The sequence below is a fragment of the Tenrec ecaudatus genome, chromosome 10 (assembly GCF_050624435.1).
Source record: "Tenrec ecaudatus isolate mTenEca1 chromosome 10, mTenEca1.hap1, whole genome shotgun sequence".
NCBI lineage: Eukaryota > Metazoa > Chordata > Mammalia > Afrosoricida > Tenrecidae > Tenrec > Tenrec ecaudatus.
In genome coordinates this window covers 84,973,476-84,998,895 of record NC_134539.1, presented here as the reverse complement: position 1 = coordinate 84,998,895, position 25,420 = coordinate 84,973,476, and the positions used below count along the sequence as shown (strand labels likewise).

Below are 25,420 nucleotides of genomic sequence, written 5' to 3'. Positions count from 1 at the left end.
TGATGTCCATCCACTCATAGCATCCAATACGCCATCTAGGACAAGCCCTTCCACACTGTGCTGCTTACCATCACCACCTGGGGAGTGGGAGTGGTCACGTCACCACCTTTCAAGTTCCTCTAAGTTCTACTCTGCTTCTCCGAGGCGGGGCTGTCAGGTGGGCCTTTTCTGGGTGCCAGGGGATGTCACCGTCTCCTGTAAGACCTGCTCATTTTGGTGAGTATGAGGATGGAACTGGGCTAAACCTGGCTTTTCTTTTCACCAGCGCTCTAGGCTTTTTCATAGGCGTCGAGCCAGAGGCCAGTGAAGACTGTATCCCTGATGCGTCTCTGGCTTTAGCAGGACCTGGGAGTGGGAAGAACTCACGCTTTCTAGAGAAAACTTTCTCCCTCAACAGAACAGTGAAGGGAGACGTCGGACAGTGTAAGATGTGACAAAACAATAATTTATAAATTATCCAGGGTTCATGAGGGAGGGGGGAGTAAGGAGGGAGGGGAAAAGTGAATAGCTGATGCCAGGGGCTTGGGTGGAGAGCAAATGTTTTGAGAATGATGAAGGCAGTGAATGTGCAAATGTGCTTTACACAAATGACGTATGTATGGATCGTGATAAGAGTTGTAGGAGCCCCCAATAAAATGATTTTAAAAAACAACTTTCTCCTCAATAATCAAATAGGGACTCAAAATTTTTATACACTAACGTAGCACTTTATTAAAAGTTCCTTTTTTCTGATTATTGAAGTCATTTTAGAAAATACAGAAATGTACATGAGAAAATAAACATCTTCCATCATTTCACACCAACCAGATATTACTCTTTACGCAGTCCCCCTTAGCTCCCTCAGAGGACTACAGTCTATTAGAGACAGAGACTGCCTTCCTTCAAGGCAGCCAGGTCTTTGGCCACAGAATACAACACTTAGAAACACACATGCAAACAGAATGAACGTCTCTTTACAAAGGACTTGCCTACAAAAGGAGTTTCTACTTTGCTTTACAAAGTTGTTTCCTTTTTCCAAATTCCTATGAGTCAGAGACTCTAATATAGACTAGCAAACATTTGTTAAAATCATAATACAACAAAGAAGAGAGCTATCGCCAGACCCCGCCTCGACTCCTCACGCTACTGGGAGCAGGATGCCCGCTTTTCTTCCTTCCTGGAGGTTTGTCAGTCTTAGGGACCGTGGGAAGGCGACGAGGGACAGCCTGGGGGGGAATCTGGAGGGGGGGTTGGCAGGGGAGAAAAGAGTCAGCGTCCTCTCAATCCCCCAGCTCCGCGGAGGAAAGACAGTGCAGGGAGGGAGCCCCAACAATCAACAAAGGCAAAGGAACATACAATACGGGAAGAGAAGTTGGCGGGCAGCGACAGAGGAGTAAAACCAGGCAGGAGCACGCAGAGCTGAGAGAAGGAGTCAGTGAGAGCCTTTATCCCCGGTCCCTGCCCACCAGTCCCTCACCTCTTTCCGGGGGATCTCACCCAAGCGGGAGTCGGTGTTCCTTCGGGGGACATTATCTCCTTGGCCATCAGCCCTGCCACACAAATCAAAAGTGTGAGTGGGGTAGTTATTTCCCCATTCTACCCAAGTCTGGGTGGAAGAATGCGCCCCAACTCTGTCTCTTAAGCTCTGCCTTACAAATCCAGCTAGAACGGAGCACGCACACTGGTACAGATCAGAGCTCTCGACACACAGAATCCAGGACAGATAAACCCCTCAGGAAGGGTAATGGGAGTAGAGATACCATGAGGGTGGGGGGAAGGCGGGGCAGAAGGGGGAGAAATGGGGAACCGACTACAATGATTGACCCCTACCCGCCAACCCCCCGGGGGGGGGGGTATGAACAACAGAATCATGAGCAAAGGGAGACATTGGATGGTGTAAGATATGAAAATAATAATAATTTATCATTTGTCAGGGTGCACAAGGGTGGGAGGATGGGGGAGGGAGGGAAAAAAGAGGGGCTGATGCCGAGGGCTCAAGCAGAAAGAAAATGTTTTGGAAATGATGCAACATATGTACAAATGTGTTTGACACACCTGATGTATGGACTGTTCTAAGAGCTGTAAGAGCTCCCAATAAAATGATTTATTGATAAAAAATGTTTAAAAGAATAAGAGCAAACAGCAAACACCCAGAGATGAAAGGCCAGGAGACATACGTAGATTAAAAGAAGACACTGTACTAGAAAACTTAAACCTTAAGACTCTGAGCTATAGGAGAAAGAGAAAAAAGAACAGGTACAGAGATGTGGAAAAGAGATTTGTCCATTCATGCTTACAAGAAGAAAAAGCCGCAGAAAGCACTATTCAGGTGTCCTTGAATGGATAAATGGCAGCCACACAAGGGGAAGATAAGTGAGTCATAACATGTGAATGAAGTTCTACATTTTGATCAACAATTCTATATAAGAATCCTTCCTTAAAAGGGAAAATTTTCTAATTTTTATAGATTCCAGATTTTCTGGAACCTTGGAGGCTTAATGACACTTTGAGATCTTTAAGCCTCAAACCAAAAGTATTCCCTACAGTCCACTTAAATGCCAATAGTTCAGTTGAATAACCAATGTCTGGTGTGAGCCTTATGTGATCAAACTGACAGCAGCAACTCAAAAGATCCGCAGGAAACGAGAGGACCGCGAGTCTGTTCCCGAGGAGGAGTACCTCAGAAGCGGGCGGTGCACATGGCTGCACAAGTTCTAGAATGTCATCGGTGTTCCTGCATTTATACCGAGCACCCGCTCACCTGGGCATGTATTACTGTGTACGTTCTGAAAACGATTGAAAAAGAGAAGGACTGAAGTTCTGATACATGCCACGCAGAGACAAACCTGAACACATCAAAGAAGTCAGACGTCAAAGGTCACATGGTGGGACTCCGTTTACAGGTGAACCCACAGAGACACGAAGAGGCACGGGGCGACAAGCGACCAGGGGGAAGGGAGTGGGAATAACTGCTTAGCCAGGTGTCGAGGGGATGAACATGTTCTAAAACCAGATGGGGCGGTAGTTCCGCAAGACTGAATGGACGGAGTGGTTGGCTTCATTTGATGCTACACGGACCACACCTCCATTTCTTAGGAAAGCAATGAAGGTGGAGAGCAGTGAGATGCAGGAGAGGGAGAGAGCTGTTCCAGCTAGAGCTCATTTCTCTTTCTTCTCGGCGAACAATACCAGACCCTCCACTTTCCTGATGGATCCATTTCCCACAGCCCACATTTCCAGCTCGCAGCCCTTCCCCCTCACGCCCTGGCTTGTACCTGCTGGGTTCCAGCCTCTTCAGGTAGAGCAGGAGATCTTCAGCAGGCAGGGCCCCCCAGCCCCGAGTCTGGCACAGTCCTAACAGTTGAGACATTTCCATCAGCTGCCTTGGGGTTGGTAGTCCGTCACCACCTGAGAGGGAGAAATGTGGGCGTCATTCTGGGGCTGCTCTCCCGGCCTCATCCCGGCTCCCGAGCGTCCTGAAGCTCCAGATTCTGGTTCCAGACCCAGGAAACCATGAGTGGCTTACCTCTTTCTGGGGAGCCACCAGTGGGAACACTGCCCTGTGAATGGGTTGAAGGAAGCTCTGGTGCCCGGAAGAGACTAGAAGCCATGGCTAAGGGAACTTTCGTTTTGTGGACAGGAGGTGGAAGGCGTGGCACCTGGGAGGCTTCCTCCCAAGACGGAACCGTCAGAGGACCTAGCAAAGGTCACAGATTCAGGAATGAGCCACTGGGGTTGAAGAGCCAGGGAAGTGCTACCTCTCTAACGTTTATTAGGCCTTATGACCCTCGGCGGCATCGGAAAATTCACCTGGACACCCATTTCAATTCCCATCTTTTCCAGGCCCCAGCCCCGCCTTTCTTCAGCGTTGGCACTCACCAGACCTAGGGGGTAAGAGGTCCACAGAGGGGTTCTCAGTGCTCTGGGGTACTGCCTCCAGCAGCTGGGGAGAGAAAAAAGGTCCTCTAGGATCGATCAAGAGACGTGTCTAAGGGATGTCAGAGCTAGAGTTGGTTGCCTTGGATCTAGAAGGGCATTCTGGAGCAGCAATAAGATGGACCGGGAGAGTTAGCAGCTGGAACAAAGCATTAATCACAGAAAAGGGAACGAAGCCAGAGCCCCAGATTTCTCGAGTAGCAAGAGGAACCAAGGGAGGGGACAACAGTGGCCTGGACGAGCACTTCCTTACCTGCTGTAAAAAGTGCTTAAGACCATGGAGCTGAGAAGGAGGTGGCAGCCCTTGCTTTAGGAAGCCATCCTCATCGATTCTAGAATCTTCTTCAGGAAACGGACGCTCTGCCCTGTGATCAGGATCAAAGGCCCCACCTGCAGAGGAGAGGGCTCCAGCTGTAAGGTCTGACAAACGCAAGCCACGCCTCCCGCCAGCGAGTCGGCTGTGGCTCCCGGTGGGTCTACAGAAGGTTTCTTCCTGAGACTACATTTTCACAGGAGCAGACAGCTCTGTCTTTCTCTAGCAGAGCAGCTGGGGGTTCAGCTGTCCCCCTGGTGGGTAGCAGCCCACTGCCTGCTGAAAGTGAGATACGTGTGCATGTGTTAAAAGAGCCTGTGTATGTGCGTACACGTGCAACACAGCTGCTGTGAGGGGTGTGCCTCACAAGTGTCCAGGAACAGAGGCCCACGACATAAGAGAGCCAGCACAGCTAAGAGGAGAAAGTAACAGACGCCTCACATTCTGGTGACTAGGCAGCGGCACAGAGAGAGCCTAAGGCAGAGTGTAGGCAGAGGGGAACGCTGCAGTCACCAGACTCTAAATAAATACAAACTCCTTACAGAACTGAAATCAATATTCAGACTACTTTGGGATTCATAGATAGGTTTGGCCCCTTCACTGGTACATGTTCTCATACTTTAAAAAACCATTATGCGGGGAGGGAGGGGAAAAAAAAAAGAGGACCTGATGCAGAGGGCTTAAGTGGAGAGCAAATGCTTTGAGAGTGATGAGGGCAAAGAATGTATGGATGTGCTTTACACAATTGATGTATGTATATGTGTGGATTGTGATAAGAGTTGTATGAGCCCCTAATAAAATGTAAAAAAAGAAAAGAAAATGATTAGGGCAAAGAATGTATGGATGTGCTTTATACAATTGATGTATGTATATGCGTGGATTGTGATGAGTTGTATGAGCCCCTAATAAAATGTTTAAAAAAAAAACCATTACGTAGTTTAAACTTTTTTAATTGATATCATTCTTGATCCCACCTAGAGACACATTTGTGCCATAATATAATCCCCCACCCCGCCCATGTCGGAGCTGACCAACCAGCAGAGGAAACCACCCCAAACGTTAGCCAATCCGGCGATGGTTCTCCACCCGTTGCCGCTCTTCATTCACATGGGCTCTAAGACATGCAGACACCAAGGTCTCGATGCAGTTTCAGGGTCTGGGATGGAGTAAGTGGCATGGCTGGCCAAACTTATGTGCAGCAAGGGAGCAATAACCTTGAGTGAGCACAGAACGCTGGTTTCCACGAGAAAGGCACACCAGGCAGGGACAGGCGGACTGGGGGCCTGCCGTGACTGACTCCAAGGCTCGCCAAGCCCCTCGCCCCACAGCTCCCTAACAATCTCCCTCCTCTTACGGAAACTACTTTTGAGGATCTGCCACTTGTAACAACACTAAGAGATCTGAAGGACGAAATGCTCAAGTCCCACCAAGAGAAGCTAGGTAAGAGGGAGCCAATTCTTGGATAGAAGGCGAACCCCAAGGGCTTCTGTCTGCCCCTAGTTACCTGTGGGTGGAGTAAGATCTGGCTTTGGTTCCAGAGGCTGGAAGGAATGCTGACTTTGGAAACTGGGACCCAACAGGAGGCTAAGATCTGGTGAAGGACTACAGAGACCGGGAGGCACTCCAGGTAGCTCATCCCTTATCTCCCGACTCTGCTGCAGCACAGGCTTCAAGGCCACGGCCACTGGAGGCATAGTCCACAGCCTCCTCTCCTCCTTCTCTGGCTCCTGAGGCCCAGGACTGGAGGGCCTTGTGGTAGGAACCTATGTAGAAGAAAGAGGCAGAAAAAAGAATCAGAGTCAGGAGGCTCTGATACCCAAGTCAGAGAGGATACCATGAGAAAAGAAAACCAGACCAATGTCTTTTCTAAAGACAAAAGTATATTTAAAAACATACTACCAAACTGAATCCAGCAGTGTATTAAAAAAAATCATAACCAAGTGTGATATAGCACAGGAATTCAAGGGCAGTTCAACATAAGAAAGTCAATTAATGTAATGTACCACAGTAACAGAACAAAGGCAAAAATATAAAACCACCATCTTAATTGAAAAGAGTTTTGACACAATTCAACATCCTATACTGAAAAAAAAAAACATTCAACAAACTAGGAATAGAAAGAAACCTCCTCAACATAATAAAGGGCATTAATGAAAAACCCATAGTTAACATCATACTCTATGGTAAATGACAGAAAGCTTACCCCCACTAAAATCAGGAACAAAACTAGGCTACCTGATTTTACCATGGCTATTCAACTTTGCACCAGAAGCAATTTTTTTGTTTGATATCTATTTTTTAAAATCATTTTATTGGGGGCTCGTACAATTCTTATCATAATCCAGCTATACATCCATTGTGTCAAGCACATATGTACATTTGTTGCCATCCTCATTCTAAAAACATTTGCTTTCTACTTGAGCCCTTAATATCGGCTGCTCATTTTTCCCCTTCCTCCCCACTCCCCCCTACCTCATGAACCCTTCATCATTCATAAATTATTATTTTTTTGTCACGTTACACTGTCCAACGTTTCCCCTTGCCCTCTACTCTGCTGTTCCTCCCCCAGGGAGGAGGCTATACGTAGATTCTTGTAATCGCTTCCCCCTTTCTACCCCTCATTCTCTCTACCCTCCAGGCATTGCCACTCTCACCACTGGTCCTGAAGGGATCATCCGTCCTGGATTCCCTATGTTTCCACTTCCTATCTGCACCAGTGTACATCCTCTGGTCTAGCCAGATTTGTAAGGTAGAATTGGGATCATGAGAGTGGGGGGGGGGGGAAGCATTTAGGAACTAGAGGAAAGTTATATGTTTCATCGTTGCTACCCTGCACCCTGACTGGCTCGTCTCCTCCCCACAACCCTTCAGTGCGGGAAAGCCCAGGCGGACTTTAAATATTTTACAGTTAAACAAAACCCCAAACCAGTTCACTGCCACTAAGTCCACAGAGCGCTGGCCCTGTGGGTTTCCAAGACTGGAACTCTATACGGGAGTAGAAACTCTCTTCTTTCTCTGTTATAGTTAGGACATTGCAAATCAAAACCTCAACACACATAAGAAATGTTGAAATGGCAAATGTTTTGTTATATATTTTGTTTTACTAAAAAAAAAAGAAATACACACACTAAGAAATACCACTTCACACCCACTAGAATGACTGTTACTAAAACAAGCAAAAAAACAGTGACAACAGTCAGAAAGTAACACGTGTTGACAAGGATGTGGACAAACTGGAATTCTCATGTACCATCGATAGGAATGTCAGTGGTGCAGCCACTATGAAAACAGTTTGGCGGTTCCTCAAAAGCTGGAATTGGAATCACTCCATGACCAAGCAGCTCCACTCCTGCAGACATACCCAACAGAACTGAGAGTAGAGCCTCAAGTAGCTACGCGGACACCAGTGCTCAGGCAGCACACGCACAGCAGCCAACAGGTGAGAAACACAGGTGCCCACCAACACATGAAATGATAAACACAGTGTCTACTGCACGCACTCCAGAGTTCACTGCCCTCGACTTCATTCTGCCTCAGAGGAACCCTGCCGAGGGGTGTTGAGGCTGTGAACGTGGCTCGGAGTAAGGCAGCCTCATCTTTCACCCACAGAGCAGTTAGTAGGTTTGAACCACTGAGCTGTTGTTGAACAGCCAAAGCTGATCCAGCAGCACAGCCAGGGCTTATGATACATATAAACAGTACAAGGACACGCTTTAGCCATAGGGATAAATTAACTTCAAACACATGTAACAACATGGGTGGAATCTGAAAACATGCTAATGAAATAAGCTAGACAACTAAAAAGACGCCTAGCATAGAAGTTCACCAGTATGAGAAATCTAGAAAAGGCCACTGCACAAAGGTAGAAAGCAGCGTAGTGGCTTCCACAGGCTCGGGGAGGAGGGAACCGGAGCTATTACTTCACGAGCACTGAGTTTCTCTCCGGGGTGATGAAAGGTCTGGAAATGAATAGTGGGGAATTCTAACATCTTGACGATGACGATGGTTTTTTTTAAACAATAACCCACAACCTTCGGGCCAACTCATTCTTGATGATATTTATCTTACAATTCAACTTCTAGATTATTTTATGTATATACTTACACACAGGTATATATTATTTTCTGCAGCACTGTTACAGAAGCAAAATGGAGACAACAATTTAAATGTTCACTGTAAGCAGTTGCTAAAATGAAATGTCCGGAAGGCTACCAAGAAGGCGCTCGATGACACATGCCCTCCTTGGGAGGGAGTCACGGGGCCAAAGGGAGAACCTGGAGCACAGCAACTGTGAGACGCGGAGACCAAGCGTACCGGTGGATTGGGAGAGGGGTGAGTGGCGCTAAGCAGCTGCGTGGCCTCATCCCAATGGGCTTGTAGCATGGCTTGGAGCCGTTCTATCAGCTCCACCCGCTGTTCCTCTAGTTGCTGGTTCCCGCTCTGCAGGTCCCGCACTCGGGCTTGCTCCCGGGCCAGTCTGAGGAAAAGAAGGAGCTCTGACTTGGGTCTTTAAAAACGCAGAGACATGGGGAATAGGAAAAGCCAGAACCGAATGTCAGCTGAAATTCTAAAAGGAGTTGGGTCAACTGAACAGAGGACAGCGACATTGCTTTGGTGCTACTCATGGCAAGGGGCTGAGGCCTAAGAGGGAGACACCGGGGACCAGGACCTGAGCTCATAGTCCTGAGCCACTTGCTGCTGCCGTTCCTCTCGTTCTGCCACTTCCACCTTGAACTGAGTCAACTGAGAGGCCAGTTCCTGCTGGTGCTGTCCATTTAGCTCCTGTAGCTGCTTCCTGAGAGGGAAGGAAAGGGGCCTGAGTCTGGAGCGAGAAGTGCCCAAGTGCGCGGAGGAGCGTGGGTTCACAGCAGAGGGAAGAGCAAAGCTGGGGTCTGTAAGAAGAAATACAGACTTAAGGAAAAGTGATTTCCTTGGGAAGCATTTCCCGAAACACTGGTGGAGGAGTGGGAGCGAGATGTGTCTGCTGGAAGGGAAGGATGCTCAGTCCCGGGGGGAAGCTCGGGAGAGCATGTACATCACAGCTCAGCACTGTCCGCCTCAAGGAATACTTACATTCCAAGAGAGACGGAGGTGATGGCTTATAGGAGGGAGTGAAACGGGAGCGAGTGTGCCTGACAAAGGCAGGGGAAGGGGAAGCCAGGAGACCCGGGTGAGGCCTTTCTGGTACTTTCAACATCTGCTGAAACCGGGGCAGAGCAGCAGCCAAGGAGTCCCACGTACCTGTGGTGCTCCCTTAGGGATGCTGCTTGCCGGAGGCTGCTCTCCTGAGCCTGGGCCAGCCGCTCTGTCACCCGTTGCTCCAGCTGCACCGCCAGCTCTGACTCCATCTGGATCCTCTGGCTTTCATACCGAGCCTGGGAGTGAAAGAAGGTGGCATAAGGTCATCCTTGTGTTGGGGCCTATGAGATGATGGAGGGCACGACACCCCTGGTGTAAAGAACGACTCTCTGCAATCAAAGAGGTTTCAAGAAGCCACAGAGTGTCCACATCTTCTCTGTAGACAAAAGTAGAAATGACTTTGGAAAACAAGCGGGGGCAGGGACAACCAATCTGCTGTCAGGTGTTTGAGAGAACAGCAGCATTCAAGGAACGTCAGTGGCCCTTCCTCTGGAAGGGGTCCTGCTGGAACAACGGCGAAGCACTGGTCGCTGACCCGATTCTCTGGGAGAAGAGGAAGGAGGGTCTTTCCTGGAGTTCTGTCCTCAGATGTATCTCTGTCATAGGCTGCACGCTTAGCCATCAGTGCTTTCATATGTGTATAATACACTTTGGGCAGGTTTTTGTTACTATTTTAGACTTAGCTTCCTCTTTCTCTTCAGCCTATATCTTTCATCCCATAAACCTAGCAACCTACTAACCTGAAAAACCTACTCTATTTGGATACATCTCAAATAGAATACATCTGAATTGCACTCGCTTGGTTTTTGTTTGTTTGTTTAACATTTTAGCATAAAAGACAAGAAAGCAGAGGAAAATAAATACCAAATAGGCAAGACAAACAGGAGACACAAAATATGATATTAATCCAAGTACGAATAAAGAAATTAAATATAAATAAACGTAATGTTTCAGTTAAAAGGCAAGTACATAAAGGTTAAAAGTAAAAACAATGAAAAAAATTTACATTTTTTAAAAAGCTGACATAACTCCACTAATATCAAGCAAAAATAGACTCTAAGGCAAAAGCATTACTAGAGATAGTTGCTTCATTAAGGATAATACATTCAATTTACCATGGAAAACAAAGCGATTTTCGAATTCATATGCATTTAATATATAGCTCCAAAATGTATAAAGCAAAAAATCAACAGACTAAAAGGATACACAGGCAAATCCACACTCAGTGACGTTTTAGCAGAAAGAGTAACTTATGCTGATGCCAGGGGCTTAAGTGGAGAGCAAAGATTTTGAGACTGATGAGGGCAATGAACGTACAAATGTGCTTTACACAATTGATGTATGTATGGATTGTGATAAGAGTTGTATGAGCCCCTAATAAAATGATGTAAAAAATATCTTATGGGGCTATAAGATGATTAAACAGCACAAATATCAAACTGAAAGACACAGATAAAACACCCGGCACCTAGACTTATTCCAAACAAGGCATACTTAAACATTCCACATACACTCCAGTATAAGCCGACCCGAATATCAGCCAAGGCACCTAATTTTACCACAAAAACTGCATTAAAATGTGCTGGAAAACTCGACTTATACACGGGGTCTTAGTGACCAAAGGATAAGTTCTCTCAGTGATACACTTGGCTCAGTCATTTGAGGATCCCTGTTTCATAAAGGATACTTTTTATGCCACAGGGAAAAACCAAAACAAAACCAATTTTGATGCTAGACTAAGTGGATCAAGTAGGTATTTCAAGGAAAGCCTGGAGGACCATCAAGCTCGTTGACCGAAGAAACTGGCTGGAGCTGAGAAGCAGGTGGAAGAGGCCCGCGGGTGCCACTGAGGCAGTAGATGCAGACCTGCGATCTGACACAGTTGGCGTGGTCCATTAGTGAGAACCTCAGCCTCGACGGGCGCCACAAACAACGCCCGAGGGGAGACCAGCGAGCTGCAGGAGCCGCTCTCTCCAGCAAGCCTGAACCGCAGGAGCCAAGCTAGCAAGGACCATTTCCTGGGATGACATGCAACTTGGCACAAGCTTTGGATTTACCAATATGATCGAGAGAGCAAGAATTTTAAAAAATGGCTTTCTGAGGGGATCTGATGGGCCAGTTAAACTCAAGGCCAAGAGGTCAGCTCAGAAAATTATGGTTTTTTTTGAGATTCCAAATGGTGTAATTTTGATAGATTTTTCTCTAAGGGAGTTTACCAGGAAAAGGTTTTCAGGAAAGTGAGCTCAGAAGGCTCCAGTGATTGGTTTCTTTTCTAGGGAACCCCAAGGGTTGGTCTTAATAGATTTTCTCAAAGAACATAATAGCTATGATCATGGAGGGTTATTATAAAGAATTATATTTATATTATAAAGAAAACTGGAGACTGGAATGGTGAGAAAATGACCAGGCAAATTGTGTCAAGGAAGTGTCTTCATCGTGACAAGACCCCTTCTCATTCATAGAAACTGTCCTAAGAAAACTGGTTCCATCCACTCTACACCCATGGTCTTGCCCCGTCAGACTTTTTTGTCCTCAAAACTCAAAGCACACTGAAAAGGAACACAACTTGAATCCCTCAATGCTAAAACGGTTTCTCTTTCTTTCTTTGTTTTTTTAGATGTGATACAAGAACACAGATGTTGTTATGGAAAGGTTAAAGAGAGAGATAAGAACACTGCCTTCAGAAGTAAAGAGCAATGTGGAACATAAGTCTAGAAACAGTAGCTTCATATTTTGAATATTGTATTTAATAAAGATTTTATTTTAACAAAGAAAAACCCCACAAACAAAAGAAACTTTAAATGAATAATGTAAACAAGACTACATTGATACAGTTAAATTCTCAAAACCTTCAGTTCTTTAGAAATTGATTAACTAGCTGGTATCATTGCTTACAAAATTATGTTGAACTTGATAGAGCTATACTGAGAAATAAAGTTTACATGTTTTACTTTTAATCTTTCGATTCTGTTTCCTGTAACTTGTGATTTCTAAGACGACCACCCAGAGAGAAAGAGTGAACAGCATCCAAATTAGTAAGGGGTGGTAGTGGTGGAGGGTGGAGTGAATGAGTTTAAAAGTCCAAAATAAGAAGAGATGAAAGGAAACATTGGAACAATGGAATAAATAAGGCAAAGTACAATGGTAGAATTAAGATGAAAAAAGATCAATAATTATGACACACGTAAACGAACAATATGCTAGCTAAAAGATATAGATTTTTAAGATCACACTTTTCTTTATTAAAAAAAGAAGACAAATTACTGACATCAGAATTAGAGAAGGGAATTATTACTCTGAATCTGAAAAGTATTACAATATTTAACATAAAATATTACAAATATAACACACTTTATGCAAAGAATTTTATTTATTTATGTTTAATACATCTCAGTGGGACACAGGCCACAGAGGGTTGGTGTCACTTCAGCCAATAAATTTGATAACTTAAATGAACTGGGTAAATTTATTTAAAAACACAATGGAAATTTCTTATTTATACCCTTTCTACAAAGAAAACATAAAGCCCAGATGACTTCACTGGTAAATACTTGTGAATATTCAGGAAGAAGTGCTGGGGGTGGGGTGGGGTGGGGGAGCGTGGGGAGACAAGTCATGGAGAGGGTTAAGTTATTTTAAGTTGCTGAATGCAAAAATGATGATCTGGTATGTAAACCCTCAACTAATCCACACAAAAAAGTTAGTTTTAAAAATTAAGGAAGGGAGAGAAAAAAATGATTAGGGCAGAGACTGTACAGATGTGCTTTATACAATTGATGTATGTATATGTATGAACTGTGATAAGAATTGTATGAGCCCCAATAAATTGTTAAAAAAAAATTAAGGAAGGGATACAATAAGATAATTTAATATATTTTCCCAGAGAACAGTGTTATCCTATGAGACTAACATAATCCTGATCCAATGTTGAAGGCCATTAAGACTCAGCCTTGAAACGGCTGAGAAGTCTCATGATCTATGTCAGTGTTTGCTGATTTCTTCTGCGGCTTAACGTTTTGAACAGACTGTCAAGAACAAGGACAAGAAAGCATGCAAGGTCTGGAAAAACAGGTGGTTTAATTTTCTCAAGGATACCTGGCTTGGCAGAAGATAGAGTTGCTATGTGTATCAAATGTGCTTGCTTAACAATGAGATAATTAACCCCGGGTTGTTTCTGCATGGATATAAGGAGTGTGTAGAATAAACTTCAGGCTTCAGTATTCACTGTTGCCCTCCCAATACTTTCTATCTCTTTTTTTCCCTTAATCCTCACTCCCCCTTTCAGGACTGTTCGACTCCTCAGCAGGCTCTGACAATCCAAACCTGACAAAGATATTTTGAATAAAGAAATTCCAGGCCAATATCCTTTATGGATATCAAAACAAAAATATGAGCAAATAGAATGAAACAAAAATGTAAAAAAAAAGTTACTGTATTATGACCAAGTAGTTTTTTCTCAAAAATGCAGGGTTGGTTTAACATGTGTAAACCAATCAGTATCATTTACATTTCAATTTTTAAAAAAATGATGCCATGTGATCCAAATATGCAGAAAAACACTTAATTAACCTCAATCCTTCTTCATGGTACAACCCCACACATGAAGTTCAGCCTGCAAACTGTGAATCTGATAAAGAGCTGTGCTGTCAGATGCTACTGAGTCTGTATTGATTACTAGCAACCTTATGCACAAAATCCTACCACTCCCATCACACTGGGGAAACACAGAAGGGTGTCTGTCCCACAGGGTGGGGGCACACGAGGACTTCCAGCACCACTGTGGCCCACTGTGCGGAGCTATGAGCCAGTGCAGCACGGCAGGCAAGCGGAAAAGACTGGAAAGTCACTCCTCTCCTCCAGGACATACGAAGCCCTAGGAGTCAAATCAAAGTGGTAAGAGAATACACAACAGACCAATGGAACAGCACAGAATCACACAAATGGAGTAAACTGACTTATGAAAAAGGAGCAAAGGCAAGTCAGTCGAAAAAGGCTATTCTTGGGTGATGAACAACAAACATGGGTGAAGGGGCTCAGGGGACAATGTAAGATATAAAAAAAAATTATCATTTATAAAGGGTTCATGAGAGTGGGAGGGTCGGGGAGGGAGGGAAAAATGAGGACTTGATACTAAGGGCTCAAGTAGAAAATGTTTTGAAAAGGATGATGGCAACATAATGTACAAATGTGCTTGACACAATGGATGTATGCATGGTGTCTTTTCAAGAACAATGAGAGCTGAAAGAGCCCCCAATAAAATTATTTTTAAAACCCGGTATTCTTTTCAACAAATGGTGCTGGAACAACTGCATATCTACAGACTTTTTAAAAAAGAAACTGAGCAGGTCTGTATAAATAAGATAGGCTAAATGAACAATCTGGAGGAGAAAACAGTGGGACCGACAGGTCCGGGGGACATGGGGGGGCGAGGGGGAAGGAAGCAATGTTTAACAAACCCAGGGACAAGGGAACAACAAGTGATCCAAATCGGTGGTGAGGAGGGTGTGGGAGGCCTGGTAGGGCATAATCAAGAGTAATGTAACCTAGAGGAATTACTGAAACCCAAATGAAGAATGAACATGATAGTGGGACAAGAGGAAAGTCAAAGGAAATAGAGGAAAGAGCTAGGAGGCAAAGGGCATTTATAGAGGTCTAAATAAAGGCATGTACATATGCAAAGATATTTATATATGAGGATGGAGAAATAGATTTATGCACATATATTTACAGGTTTAGTATTAAGGTAGCAGATGGACATTGGAGCTCCACTCAATGCAAGAATACTTTGTTCTACTAAACTGGCATCCCATGATGCTCACCTTCCTGACACAACCGCTGAAAACAAAACGGGTGCATAAGAAAATGTGATGAAGAAAGCTGATGGTGCCGGCTATCAAAAGATATAGCATCTGGGTCTTAAAGGCTTGAAGGTAAACAAGTGGCCATCTAGCTCAGAAGCAACAAAGCCCACATGGAAGAAGCACACCAGCCTGTGTGATCACGAGGTGTTGATGGGATCAGTTATCAGGCATCAAAGAACAAAAAATCAAATCATTGTGAATGAGGGGCAGTGTGGAGTGGGGACCCAAAGCCCATCTGTAGACCACTGGACACCCCCTTACAGAAGGGTCTGGGGGAGGAGATGAGCCAGTCAGGATGCAATGTATTAATGATGAAACATACAACTTTCCTCTAGTTCCTAAATGCTTCCTCCCCCCACTATCATGATCCCAATTCTACCTTACAAATCTGGCTAGACCAGAGAATGTACACTGGTACAGATAGGAACTGGAAACACAGGGAACCCAGCCAGGACAGATGAACCCTTCAGGACCAGTGGTGAGAGTGGGTGGAGGGAAGGTGGGGTAGAAAGGGGGAACCGATTACAAGGATCTACATATAACCTTCTCCCTGGGGGGTGGACAACAGAAAAGTGGGTTAAGGGAGACATCATACAGTGCAAGATATGACAAAATGATAATAACTGATAAATTATCAAGGGTTCATGAGGGAGTGGGGAAGGAGGGGGAAAATGAGGTGCTGATGCTAGGGGCTTATGTGGAGAGCAAATGTTTTGAGAATGATGAGGGCAACGAATGTACAAATGTGCTTTATACAATTGATATATGTATGGATTGTGATATGAGTTGTATGAGCCCCCAAAATGATTTAAAACAAAAGAAACTGAGGTAGACTTTACACTTTTCCTCTCACAAAAATTAGCTCAAAGTGGATTATAGACCTACATATAAAATTGTAAAACTTCTAGAAGACAACATAGGAGAAACCTAAGTGATTGTGGTTTGATAATGAGTTTTCAGATACAACACCAAAAACACAATTTATGAAAGGAAAAAAAAGATAAGTAGGACGTTATTATAATTAAAACCTTGTTCTTGAAAAGACACCATTAAGAAAATAAAGTGGAAAGCAAATGTTTTGAGAATGATGAGGGCAACAAATGTACAAATGTGTTTGACACAATGGATGCATGTATATATGGATTGTGATAAGAGTTGTACAAGCCACCAACAAAATGATTTAAATTAAAAAAAAAAGATAGCTGTAAGTCCACAAATAAATAGATAGATAGATAGATAAATAAATAAATAAAGGGAAGACAAGTCACAGGCTGGGAGAAGTCAAGAGGAAGCTCCAAAAAGTATGTGGAGAACTTCACCTTTCAATCTACACAATTCCCCTCGTATCTCATAAAAGACTTGTATCTGTATTACAAGGAACTCCCGAAACTCAGTCATCAGAAAACAACCCAATCAAAAAGCAGCAGCAGCACATTCTGGTGAAAACTGGAAATCAGTTAGGCAGTTCCTCAAAAAGTTGAACACGGAAGTACCAGCCAGCACTTTCAGTCTAAGGCACAGACGCGCACGCACTGCAGGCCTCTTGCGGGCAAACGTGTGGGAAGCGCTGACCTGGCATTAACAGATGAACAGATAGACAAAATATGGTGCACACATACGGTGTCAAGAGAAATGCACGCCACAACATAAATGAATCTTGAGGACGTCAGACTAAACAAAGTAAGCAAATGTGAACGGACAAGCACTGTAGAATCTCATTCATAGGAAATAGCTACATCAAGCAAGTTCATCGACGGAAAGCAAGGACCTGGAGCATGAGGGCTTAATGAAAGGTCCCGGCTCCCTTTGGGACTGAAGGAAACGTTCCGGAACTACACAGAGGTGACGGCTGCATAATACTGCCAACACCCCAAGTGCCAATCAATTGTACAAGTCAAGACCATGCAAATGGGGAGTTTTACAACAGAAAAACATTTTTTTCACTTCTAATCATCTTCACAAAACTAATTTTTATATAAAGACTTAAACATGGAAAGCAAAACTTGACATAGAGGAATCAACAGAAATAAAATGGTGAATGTTATGCTGTTGAATTTCACTTCCATTTTAAAAGCTTCAAAGAGCTAGGTATGTGGAAAATGATTTTCCAAGTAAGATTAGGTCTGACAAATAATTTGGGGAGCGAGTGCGCACCAGGCCAAGTGCTGTTCTGTAATTTCAGAGGGAGATATAATAACCACTGCCCTCTTGGGTCTCCAGATCCAGAAGCATGGAATTGATTCCAGCTAAGAAGAGCCCCCCGGACAGAGCAGGGCTGCCCTCACACGGTTCTCAAGGCTAGGAATCCCAACAGAAGCCCACTGCCACACTTTTCTTCCAGGGAGCGGGCCACCAGCCCTTCAGTTCATAGTTGAGCGTACACTCCTTGGTCAGCAGGGCTCCCTGTGAAAAACAAACCTAAGTTCTTCAAGTCATGAGAATACAAAGCAGACTAGTGTAACTGCAGCCAAAGCTCCGACGAAAACTTTCCACAGCTCAGATTCGCGTGGGTGAAGTGTCCGAGTGCGGTGTCATTTCTTTAAAAATAGCAGAAGATACTTCTAATAGAGGTACTCTACTTGTCATTAGGTCAGTCTGACACACGCAGCATGGGAGTGAGTTGTCGAGAGAACGGTGCCTGACTGCACCGGCGCTGTGGGTGGAAGAAACCTGCACTTATTCTGAAGTGGCAGTGCTTGCCTTGGACGCAGAGGTCCCTCTGCCCCAGAACGGCCTCTTTTCAACCAGGGAAAACCCTCCGGAGCTCTGCCTCCTGACTGACCTGCACCAAGCTCATTTCCAGCTGCAGGGCATCGCGCTCTCGCCGAGCTGTGTCCAGCTCTCCTTCCAAGCGCCGCATCTCAGACTGTATCAGTGCCAACTGCTGCTGGGCCTCTCTGGCCACCTGGGCTTCCCTCTGGGTGTTCCCCTGCGAGAGAGAATGCACACTCGAGTAGTCAGTTTCCCTACTACCCGTCTCCTGATTGCCTCTAGTCTGCCTCCCAATCTCGCTGGTTCCTCACATTTGTCTCATCTCCCCGTTTCTGTTTAATCTCAACTCCATGACCTTCCACAAACTGGATGCCCCAGCGCTTTCTGCAAGCCCGACATTCTCAATCTTGTTCCCCTCCCTCTCTGATGTGAAACTCTTCACTAGAGATTAGTAAATAAGCTCAAGTAAGCTCATGCTTATCTTGCTTACTGAGTAATCAACATGGCACACAGTTCACTCTCCATCTTGCCCCCATACCTGATGATATCCTCTTACTTGATGATTCTGTCTTCATCGGTTCCCATCCCCCAATTCCTCCATCGGCTGCTCTTACCTTCTCCCTATCCAACTGAGCCTGTCTCTCCTCTTGCAGGGTCTGGCAGTGTTCTTTCAGCTGGTGTTCTTGCTGGGCCCACCTCTGACGCTCATCTTCTAAGGCAGCCTGAAGCAGCTCCAATTGCCGGCGTTCGCTGAGCTGCCCAGCCCTCGCCTCATCGCGCTCTTTCTGCAGGGCCTGGCAGCGCTGCTGCTCTAGCTCCAAGCTCAAAGTCAGGGCTTGCCTTTCCTCTTCCTAGAGCCCAGGAGAAAAACCAAGATCCTTAGCAGGTTTGCCAGAGACCAACCATTGGTGCCTCTCCCACACGATGTGCCTGCTAAGCTTGATGCCTCTTACGCTACCCTATTTGGGGCACTGCCAGGACTGTCAACCTACTACAGTACATGCAAGCGCCTGTTCTCCTGACTCAGGTGTAGCGATTCAAAGCTCACTTTGAATGCCATTCCCGTCATTTGCTGTGTGCCTCTTCTGGAGGAGGTAACAGGATTAGAGTTTAAGAAGACATGTAAAGGACTGAGCACAGTGTCTGGCACACAGTAAGTACTTAACACGGACAGGCATAGACAATAGCTATCACCATCCTCCAAAGAAATTCCATGCAGACTAGCAGCTCAAGCAGCAAACCTTCCGGCCTGTTAAGACTGGAAGTGCCAGCAGGCATGCAGCAAGCATGTGTTACGCACGCAGCAATGATAATGAATGTTAGCTATCAGCTCACACCTTTTTAGGTTATATCCTGGAGCAGAGTTCCCGAACTTGGCTCAACCAAATAGCCTGGGAAAGTTCTAACAATAATTAGGTTCCCAACCTTACCAAGGAGCTACTGAATCAAAGACTAGGGATGATTCTCAGGAATCTAGAGTTTATCATTTCACAGACGATTCTAATGCTTTGAGGTGACAATTTGCAGAATCTCTTGAACTTTCTCGCTCCCAGAACCCCTTTATTGTCGATTGTCTAACAGAATCCTTGTCCCAAGGAACACACTTTGGAACACTGCCCTGATACAACTATAAACTCCCACAATCCACTATGCGTCCACAGCTCCATAGAAGCAACTAACACTCCCCATTGGTCTCAACCCAGTCTAGCCTTCTCACCAGCGTCTCTCTTTCCCGTTGCTGCAGTCTGGCACCTTCTTGCTCCCGACTCAGGGCTTCCATGGTCTCAGAGAGGCTTTGCTCAAGGCGGGTTACTGTCTTTCAGGAAGAGAGGAACATGGAACATAAGAACTTCAGGGAATGTCTGTCTAGAACACTTTAAAAAGCACTAACAAGTAACTTGGTGACCTGGGGGACAAAGAGACGACTACATAGTGTGGGGAAAATGGGGAGTTTATCAACTGACAATAGAAACCACGACGGGAGAAGATGAATTGGCAGGACAGTCCTGTCAGTCTGCTGGAAACCCTGACCCTGGATCTATTTCTGACCTATTCCATTTAGTGACCTAAGTTCTAATGCCTTCTGACCTGGGCTGCCTACCTCCTGCTGCTTGCTCCTGTTGAGCTCAGCTGCCTGGCGCTCCTCCTGAAGACCGCGAAGCACTTCTGTCCGCTCCGCTTCGTGCCGGTTCCAGCCCTCCACCACACGGGCCAGGGTCTTAGGAAGGTGGGATTCAAAATAGCGTATGCCTCCTTCAACAGCCATCTTTGTCTAACGTTAGTCAGTAAACCCATTCTTCATCTCAGCTCGAAGCATGTACAACGAAATGTTGGCGTTTACCCTTGTTTTTAAAATCATTTTATTGGGGGCTCATACAGCTCTTATCACAATCCATCCATCCATCCATCGTGTCAAGCACATTTGTACATTAGTTGTCATCATCATTCTCAAAACATTTGCTTTCTACTTGAGCCCCTGGCATCAGCTGCTCATTTTTTCCTCTCTCCCCACCCTCGATAATTTATAAATTGTTACCATTGTTTTCATGTCTTCCACTGACCGATGTCTCCCTGGCCACCCTCTCATTTCCTACTCCTTACGTCCTTCATAAAGACCCACCTGCATGCTGCTCCCCTTGTACCTTATCCAGCTGTTCGATCATGACGTCCTTCTTGCGGTCGGCAGCCACGGCTACGGCTAACTGCTGCTGTAGCTCCAGCACGCGCGTCTGCAGGCTCTGAATGTGGCGCTCGCAGTGCTGGGAAGGAAGGAAGAGGAGGTTTGCCTAGCCACCACAGCTCTAGACTCGGCACCTCCTTCACAAGGAAACAGGCTGGAGACAGCGAGCCTCCAGGCCCCAGTAACAGGGAAACCGGGATTCTGGAGTGAGGCTGCCAGTACTTTTCTTTACCTTCTCCAGACATGAATGCTCAGCTTTCCAGCACGCCCCTTTCCTGAGAAAAATCCCCATGCACTCTCTTGCAGACGTACACGGGAAGCCTGTGCTGCAGAGTGGGAAGGTACGCCTGCCTTCAAGTAGCCCCTTGGTTGCAAGGCTTCAACACAGTGAAGACAAAGGGGACAGCCTCTCACCCATGCCCAAGGCACGGGCCCCAGAATGACAGGCTGTGCCCTGTGCCCTTCAGACATGAAGGCTGAGGCTCACTGCAAGAGCTCCAAAGCCTCAATCAACGAGCCATATTCAACACATGGTTGGAGAGCTTCTATGAGTTGGGTGTACTCCAGACCACAAGGAGTCAGGCCCAAAACAAGACAGGCAAGGTATTGACTGATCTTTGGGGAGCTTCTATTTAAGATGAGAGAGAAGATATAACAGATGGCAATGCCAAATCCAAAGCCAAATTCACTGCCATCGAGTCAATACCGACTCATAGAGACCCGACAAGACAGGGCAGAACTACACCAGTGACAAACCATACAGACTGACTGTACAGACGCAAATAACAGTGATTTTAGATATTGTTGGTGGTGGTGCTACAGGGTCTATTTTCAACCCACAGTGACCTCAGGCAACATGTGAGATAAGAGGAGTCAAAAGAGGTCTCCCTGAAGAGACATTTGAGCAAAGGCCCAGCTGCCAGGCCCTTACCGCTCAGCCCTTCTCAGGAGTGTCCCAGTGTCCGAGCTTACCTTACGGCGGGCATACTCTGACTCCAGTGCATCTCTGAGGCCCTGGGAATCCGGGGGATGGAGTGGCGGCCCTGGTCGAAGGCTGGTGTAGCGGGGAAACAGCTCCTCCAGGGCTTGGGCTGAACCAGATGGGGATAAATCTTGCAGAGGCCGGGTGCTGAGGAGATCAGGTAAAGAATGTTGGGGCCTGGGAAGGCTTGTGAGCTTCACAGGTGAAGTGTGATGTTTTACAAACAAGGAAACCAAAACCCAGAGAGTGCCAGAGACTTGTCCAAAGTCATAAAGCTAGGCAGTGAGGGGGCACTAACGAGAGCAGAGGCTCTGGGAGTCTCTCGAAAGCGTGACTGCCTCCGCCTCAGCGCGGTGCAGTGAAGATCTCCGAAGACACAAGACAGCTCTTCTGGGGGAAGAAGGAAGAGCAGCTGAAAGAGAAGGAGGTACTAGGCAGAAAGTACTCCTAAGATGGCATGACGGGGAAAATGAACACCAAAAGCTCAGGGCCAAGATTCTTAGGTCCCTGAGGGGAGGGGAGGAGCCTATCAGGGTGCAGTACAGCAACGACAAGACACACAACTTTCCTTTAGCTCTTTAATGCTTCCTTGCCCCCAGCCACTGCCACCATCATGACCCCAACTCTACCTTACAAATCCTGCTAGATCAGTGCGTGTACACGGGTACAGATAAGAGCTGGCAACACAGGAAATCCAGGACAGATAAACCCCTCAAGACCAATAACGAGAGCAGCAATACCAGGAGGGGAAGGGGAAGATTTGGGGAGAAAGGGGGAACCTATCACAAGGATCTACATATAACCCCCTCCCTGGGAGACAGACAACAGATTAGTGGGTAAGGGGAGACGTTGGACAGTGTAAGACATGACAAAATAATAATAATTTATAAATTATCAAGGGTTCGTGAGGGAGGAGGGGCAGGGAGGGAGGAGAAAAATGAGGAGCTGATACCAAGGGCCCAAGTAGAAAGGAAATGTTTTGAGAATGATGAGAGCAACAAATGTACAAATGTGCTTGACACAATGGATGCATGTATGGATTGTGATAGAGTTGTATGAGCCTCCAATAAAATGATTTTTTAAAGGAAAAAAAAAAAACATTCTTAGGTCCTTAAGAAGTAGAAGACCAGTAAAGGGAGAACTAAAGGAAGAGACTCGCTTGGATTCTGAGAAAGCAAGCTCGTGAAACCCCAGGGGAACTCACTTGAGCAAAGTAGCTGTGCTGTCACTGTCAAAGGAGTCCTCTTCCCGTCTCTCTATCCCTGGAATAAGGGAGTCCCCTGTAGGCAGCCAGAGGGACCCAGCAGCCGGGGTCACATACGGACAGCAGAGAGGCACCTTCCTTTCCGCCTCATCCAGACGAATGCATTCCAGGCTTTTCTCCTGAAGCTGCATGTCTCTGAGGTCCAGGTTTCCCCTCAGCTTCTGCTCTCTACTTTCTCCCACCCCTTAAATCTAGGGGCTCCTTCAGAGCTCTAAGCAGGGGTCCACTCACGATAGGCTGCATCACGTGAGGTTTGGAGCATGGTCTGGAGTTGGCCACGGACGCTTTCCATCTCAAAGATGTGCTTGGAACCATCCTAGGAGATAAAGCAACACAGATATCAGTGGCAGCCTGCGTGATCTATCTGTGTTCTACCTACTGCCTATCTGTATTCTACACTCAACAACCAGAACAACACTAAACCAGTTGCCATGGAGATTTCTGATCTATGCTCAGCAGTATCTGTTACAAAGCAGAGCTGCCCTCCATAGGGTTGTAATGGTCTTTCCGAAGCCTTTCTTCAGAGGTGCCTCTGGGCAGGTCCAAACTGCCAACTTCCAGTCAATAGTTGAGTGTTTAGCCATTTGTACCAGCCAAAGAGCCCTAGCTGATTTCAGATTTCCACGGAAAGCCAAGAGTCTCTGTCCCAGCATCAGGCAAAGTCTAAACAGAATTGACCCAATAGGGTGTGTTCACCTTGAGTGGGACATTCAAATGCCTACAGAAGCAGCCAGGTGGTGTAGAGAAGGAACCTTGGAAGGTATCAGGCATGAGTCTGGCCCATTAGAGAGCAAGCACTCTTGCCCAAAGACCGTGTCACTCACCAGTTTCCAAACTTGATTAGAGTTAACAGCTTGAAAATTGTCATGACACCTTTCCTGGCCAAAAGATCTTCTCTATAGCATGTACAGTTGAGTGAAGTATGCTTTAATGATTTACATGTCACAGTGGAATCATTTTGAGCAGAAAGGATTTTAGCATATTTTGCTAATTATTAAGTACCTAGGTTCCCTCTTGAGATTAAGGAGCCTTATCCTCGCTCTCAGTGATAACACAGCATCCACCTACTCCACCGTGCAGGTGTGGAGTATAACCAACTATAAACATTCCATTAGGAACTGTCACTATTTCCCCAAGTACAGTGCCATAGACCACACTCTCTCATAACCATTTGCTGCCAAGAAGCATGACTGCGCCTTAAATCCAATAATAAAACCAAAAACCCACTGCCATTCAGTCAATTTCGACTCATAGCCATCCTATACAGGGTTCCCAAGGCGGTAAATCTTTATGGGAGCAGACACAATTACCCTTCTCCCAAGAAGTGGCTAGTGGGTTTGAACCATTAACCTTGAAGGTAGCAGCCCAATGCTTAGCCATCAGTGCCACCAGAAACTTAGTAATAGAACAAATCTTGGCAGGTGGATTTTTTTTGGGGGGGGGCTAGTTTTTGTTGTCTTTACCACCCTCAGCCTCCTGACGCTGGTGTCTAGTACCTTCAAGGCTCCCAACACAAGCGTCCCTCACCTTTTTCTTCAAGTTGTTCTCCAGTCCCGACAAGCTTCGGCTCAGCTCTGGCAAGCCTGCTAGCACCCCCAGAGGAGGCGGGGAGGTGGGGGGTAGGTACAGCTGCGCTCGGGCTGTGGCCTCCGCCTGCCGACTGTGGCGCAAAGAAGCATAGAGCTGGGCGGTCACCTCAGAGGACACGGGGTTCAGCACCGGGGCGTCTGAGGAATCACTTAGGAGGTCCTCTGAGCGCAGAGGGGAGCTGGGGCTGGGAGCTGAGGTTGTCATGGGCGCAAGGAAGAAGAGGGGGGCGGAGGGAGCAGAGGGCCAGGGGAAAGGACAAGGGGGAAGATTTCAGAGGGCAGAGGCTTCGAGACAAGGATCCTAGGTGCCACCAGGGTGGGAGATTTTTAGGGTTAAGGGAAAGATTTCCTCGGACTCTTGAGGCCATGGGAGTTCAAAGGATTCCTTCCCATGGCTCTTGGAAAGCGGGGTGGGTGGCTGGGAGGATGGAGCATGGAGGAGGAGGTGGGCGCGGAAGGGCGCGCTAACAGCACCTCTTCCCAACCAGGAATTCTTTGGAGTCCTCAAACCCAGACCGTGCCAACTGAAACAGACCCAATGGGGGCCTCGCTGCCGCCCAGACGCCTTATTTTCGCCTCAACCGGCTTCAGTCTCAACGAGGCCAAGAGTCTCACTGGCCCACCCTCCGCCCGTTCCACCCTGGGTCCTGCAGACGCCCTGCTACTCCCGGCAAAAGAACCATACTAGGGCTCTCTCCCCAGCACCCCCAAAGAAGCCGTCTAAACCTCAGCCGCCCTCAGACGGTGCCCCAAACGAACGCCGCCCTCGAGTCTCGCCTAAAACCTGCAACCTCGACCAAGCTCCACATCCACGGTGCCCCACCTCACCCCGCGACTTGCCAGGGCGAGGAATAGGGAACTGTACCCTCCCACGAGCCCGGGTTCGGGAAGGCCTAGACACCCCTGCTTCGCGCCGTGCCCTCAAAACCGTTGGCAGCCTCCCGCCCACCGTCCGCAGCCCCGCC

General features: G+C 46.5%; 1 protein-coding gene across 3 annotated transcripts; it reads right to left on the bottom strand.

The window, feature by feature from the left end:
- Positions 1-699: 699 nt before the first annotated feature.
- Positions 700-25,420, bottom strand: CNTROB (centrobin, centriole duplication and spindle assembly protein). 3 transcript variants are annotated; one of them, XM_075560894.1, is made up of 19 exons: positions 24,394-25,420; positions 23,098-23,182; positions 22,807-22,882; positions 21,593-21,749; positions 20,583-20,699; positions 20,042-20,158; positions 19,658-19,756; positions 18,555-18,791; positions 18,011-18,157; positions 9,470-9,603; positions 8,898-9,023; positions 8,543-8,705; positions 5,733-5,991; positions 4,169-4,305; positions 3,859-3,922; positions 3,506-3,676; positions 3,255-3,387; positions 1,457-1,529; positions 700-1,217 (listed from the first exon to the last, which is right to left on the bottom strand). In XM_075560894.1, the coding sequence occupies exons 1-19, from the start codon at positions 24,658-24,660 to the stop codon at positions 1,092-1,094; spliced, it is 2,688 nt and encodes an 895-aa protein (XP_075417009.1). In that variant the 5' UTR covers positions 24,661-25,420; the 3' UTR covers positions 700-1,091. The 3 variants fall into 3 exon arrangements, with proteins under 3 accessions (XP_075417009.1, XP_075417010.1, XP_075417011.1); XM_075560895.1 differs by having other exon boundaries at positions 22,807-22,864; XM_075560896.1 differs by having other exon boundaries at positions 23,094-23,182; positions 24,394-24,532.

What these genes read in the sequence shown, in the direction of transcription:
- CNTROB (XM_075560894.1), bottom strand. Translation starts at nt 24,660, where the DNA reads ATGACAACCTCAGCTCCCAGCCCCAGCTCCCCTCTGCGCTCAGAGGAC. An exon ending in TGGTGGCTCCCCAGAAAGAG is followed by an intron (nt 3,388 to 3,505) that starts GTAAGCCACTCA and finishes TCTCCCTCTCAG; the next exon opens with GTGGTGACGGACTACCAACC. An exon ending in AAGAGGCTGGAACCCAGCAG is followed by an intron (nt 1,530 to 3,254) that starts GTACAAGCCAGG and finishes TTTGTGTGGCAG; the next exon opens with GGCTGATGGCCAAGGAGATA.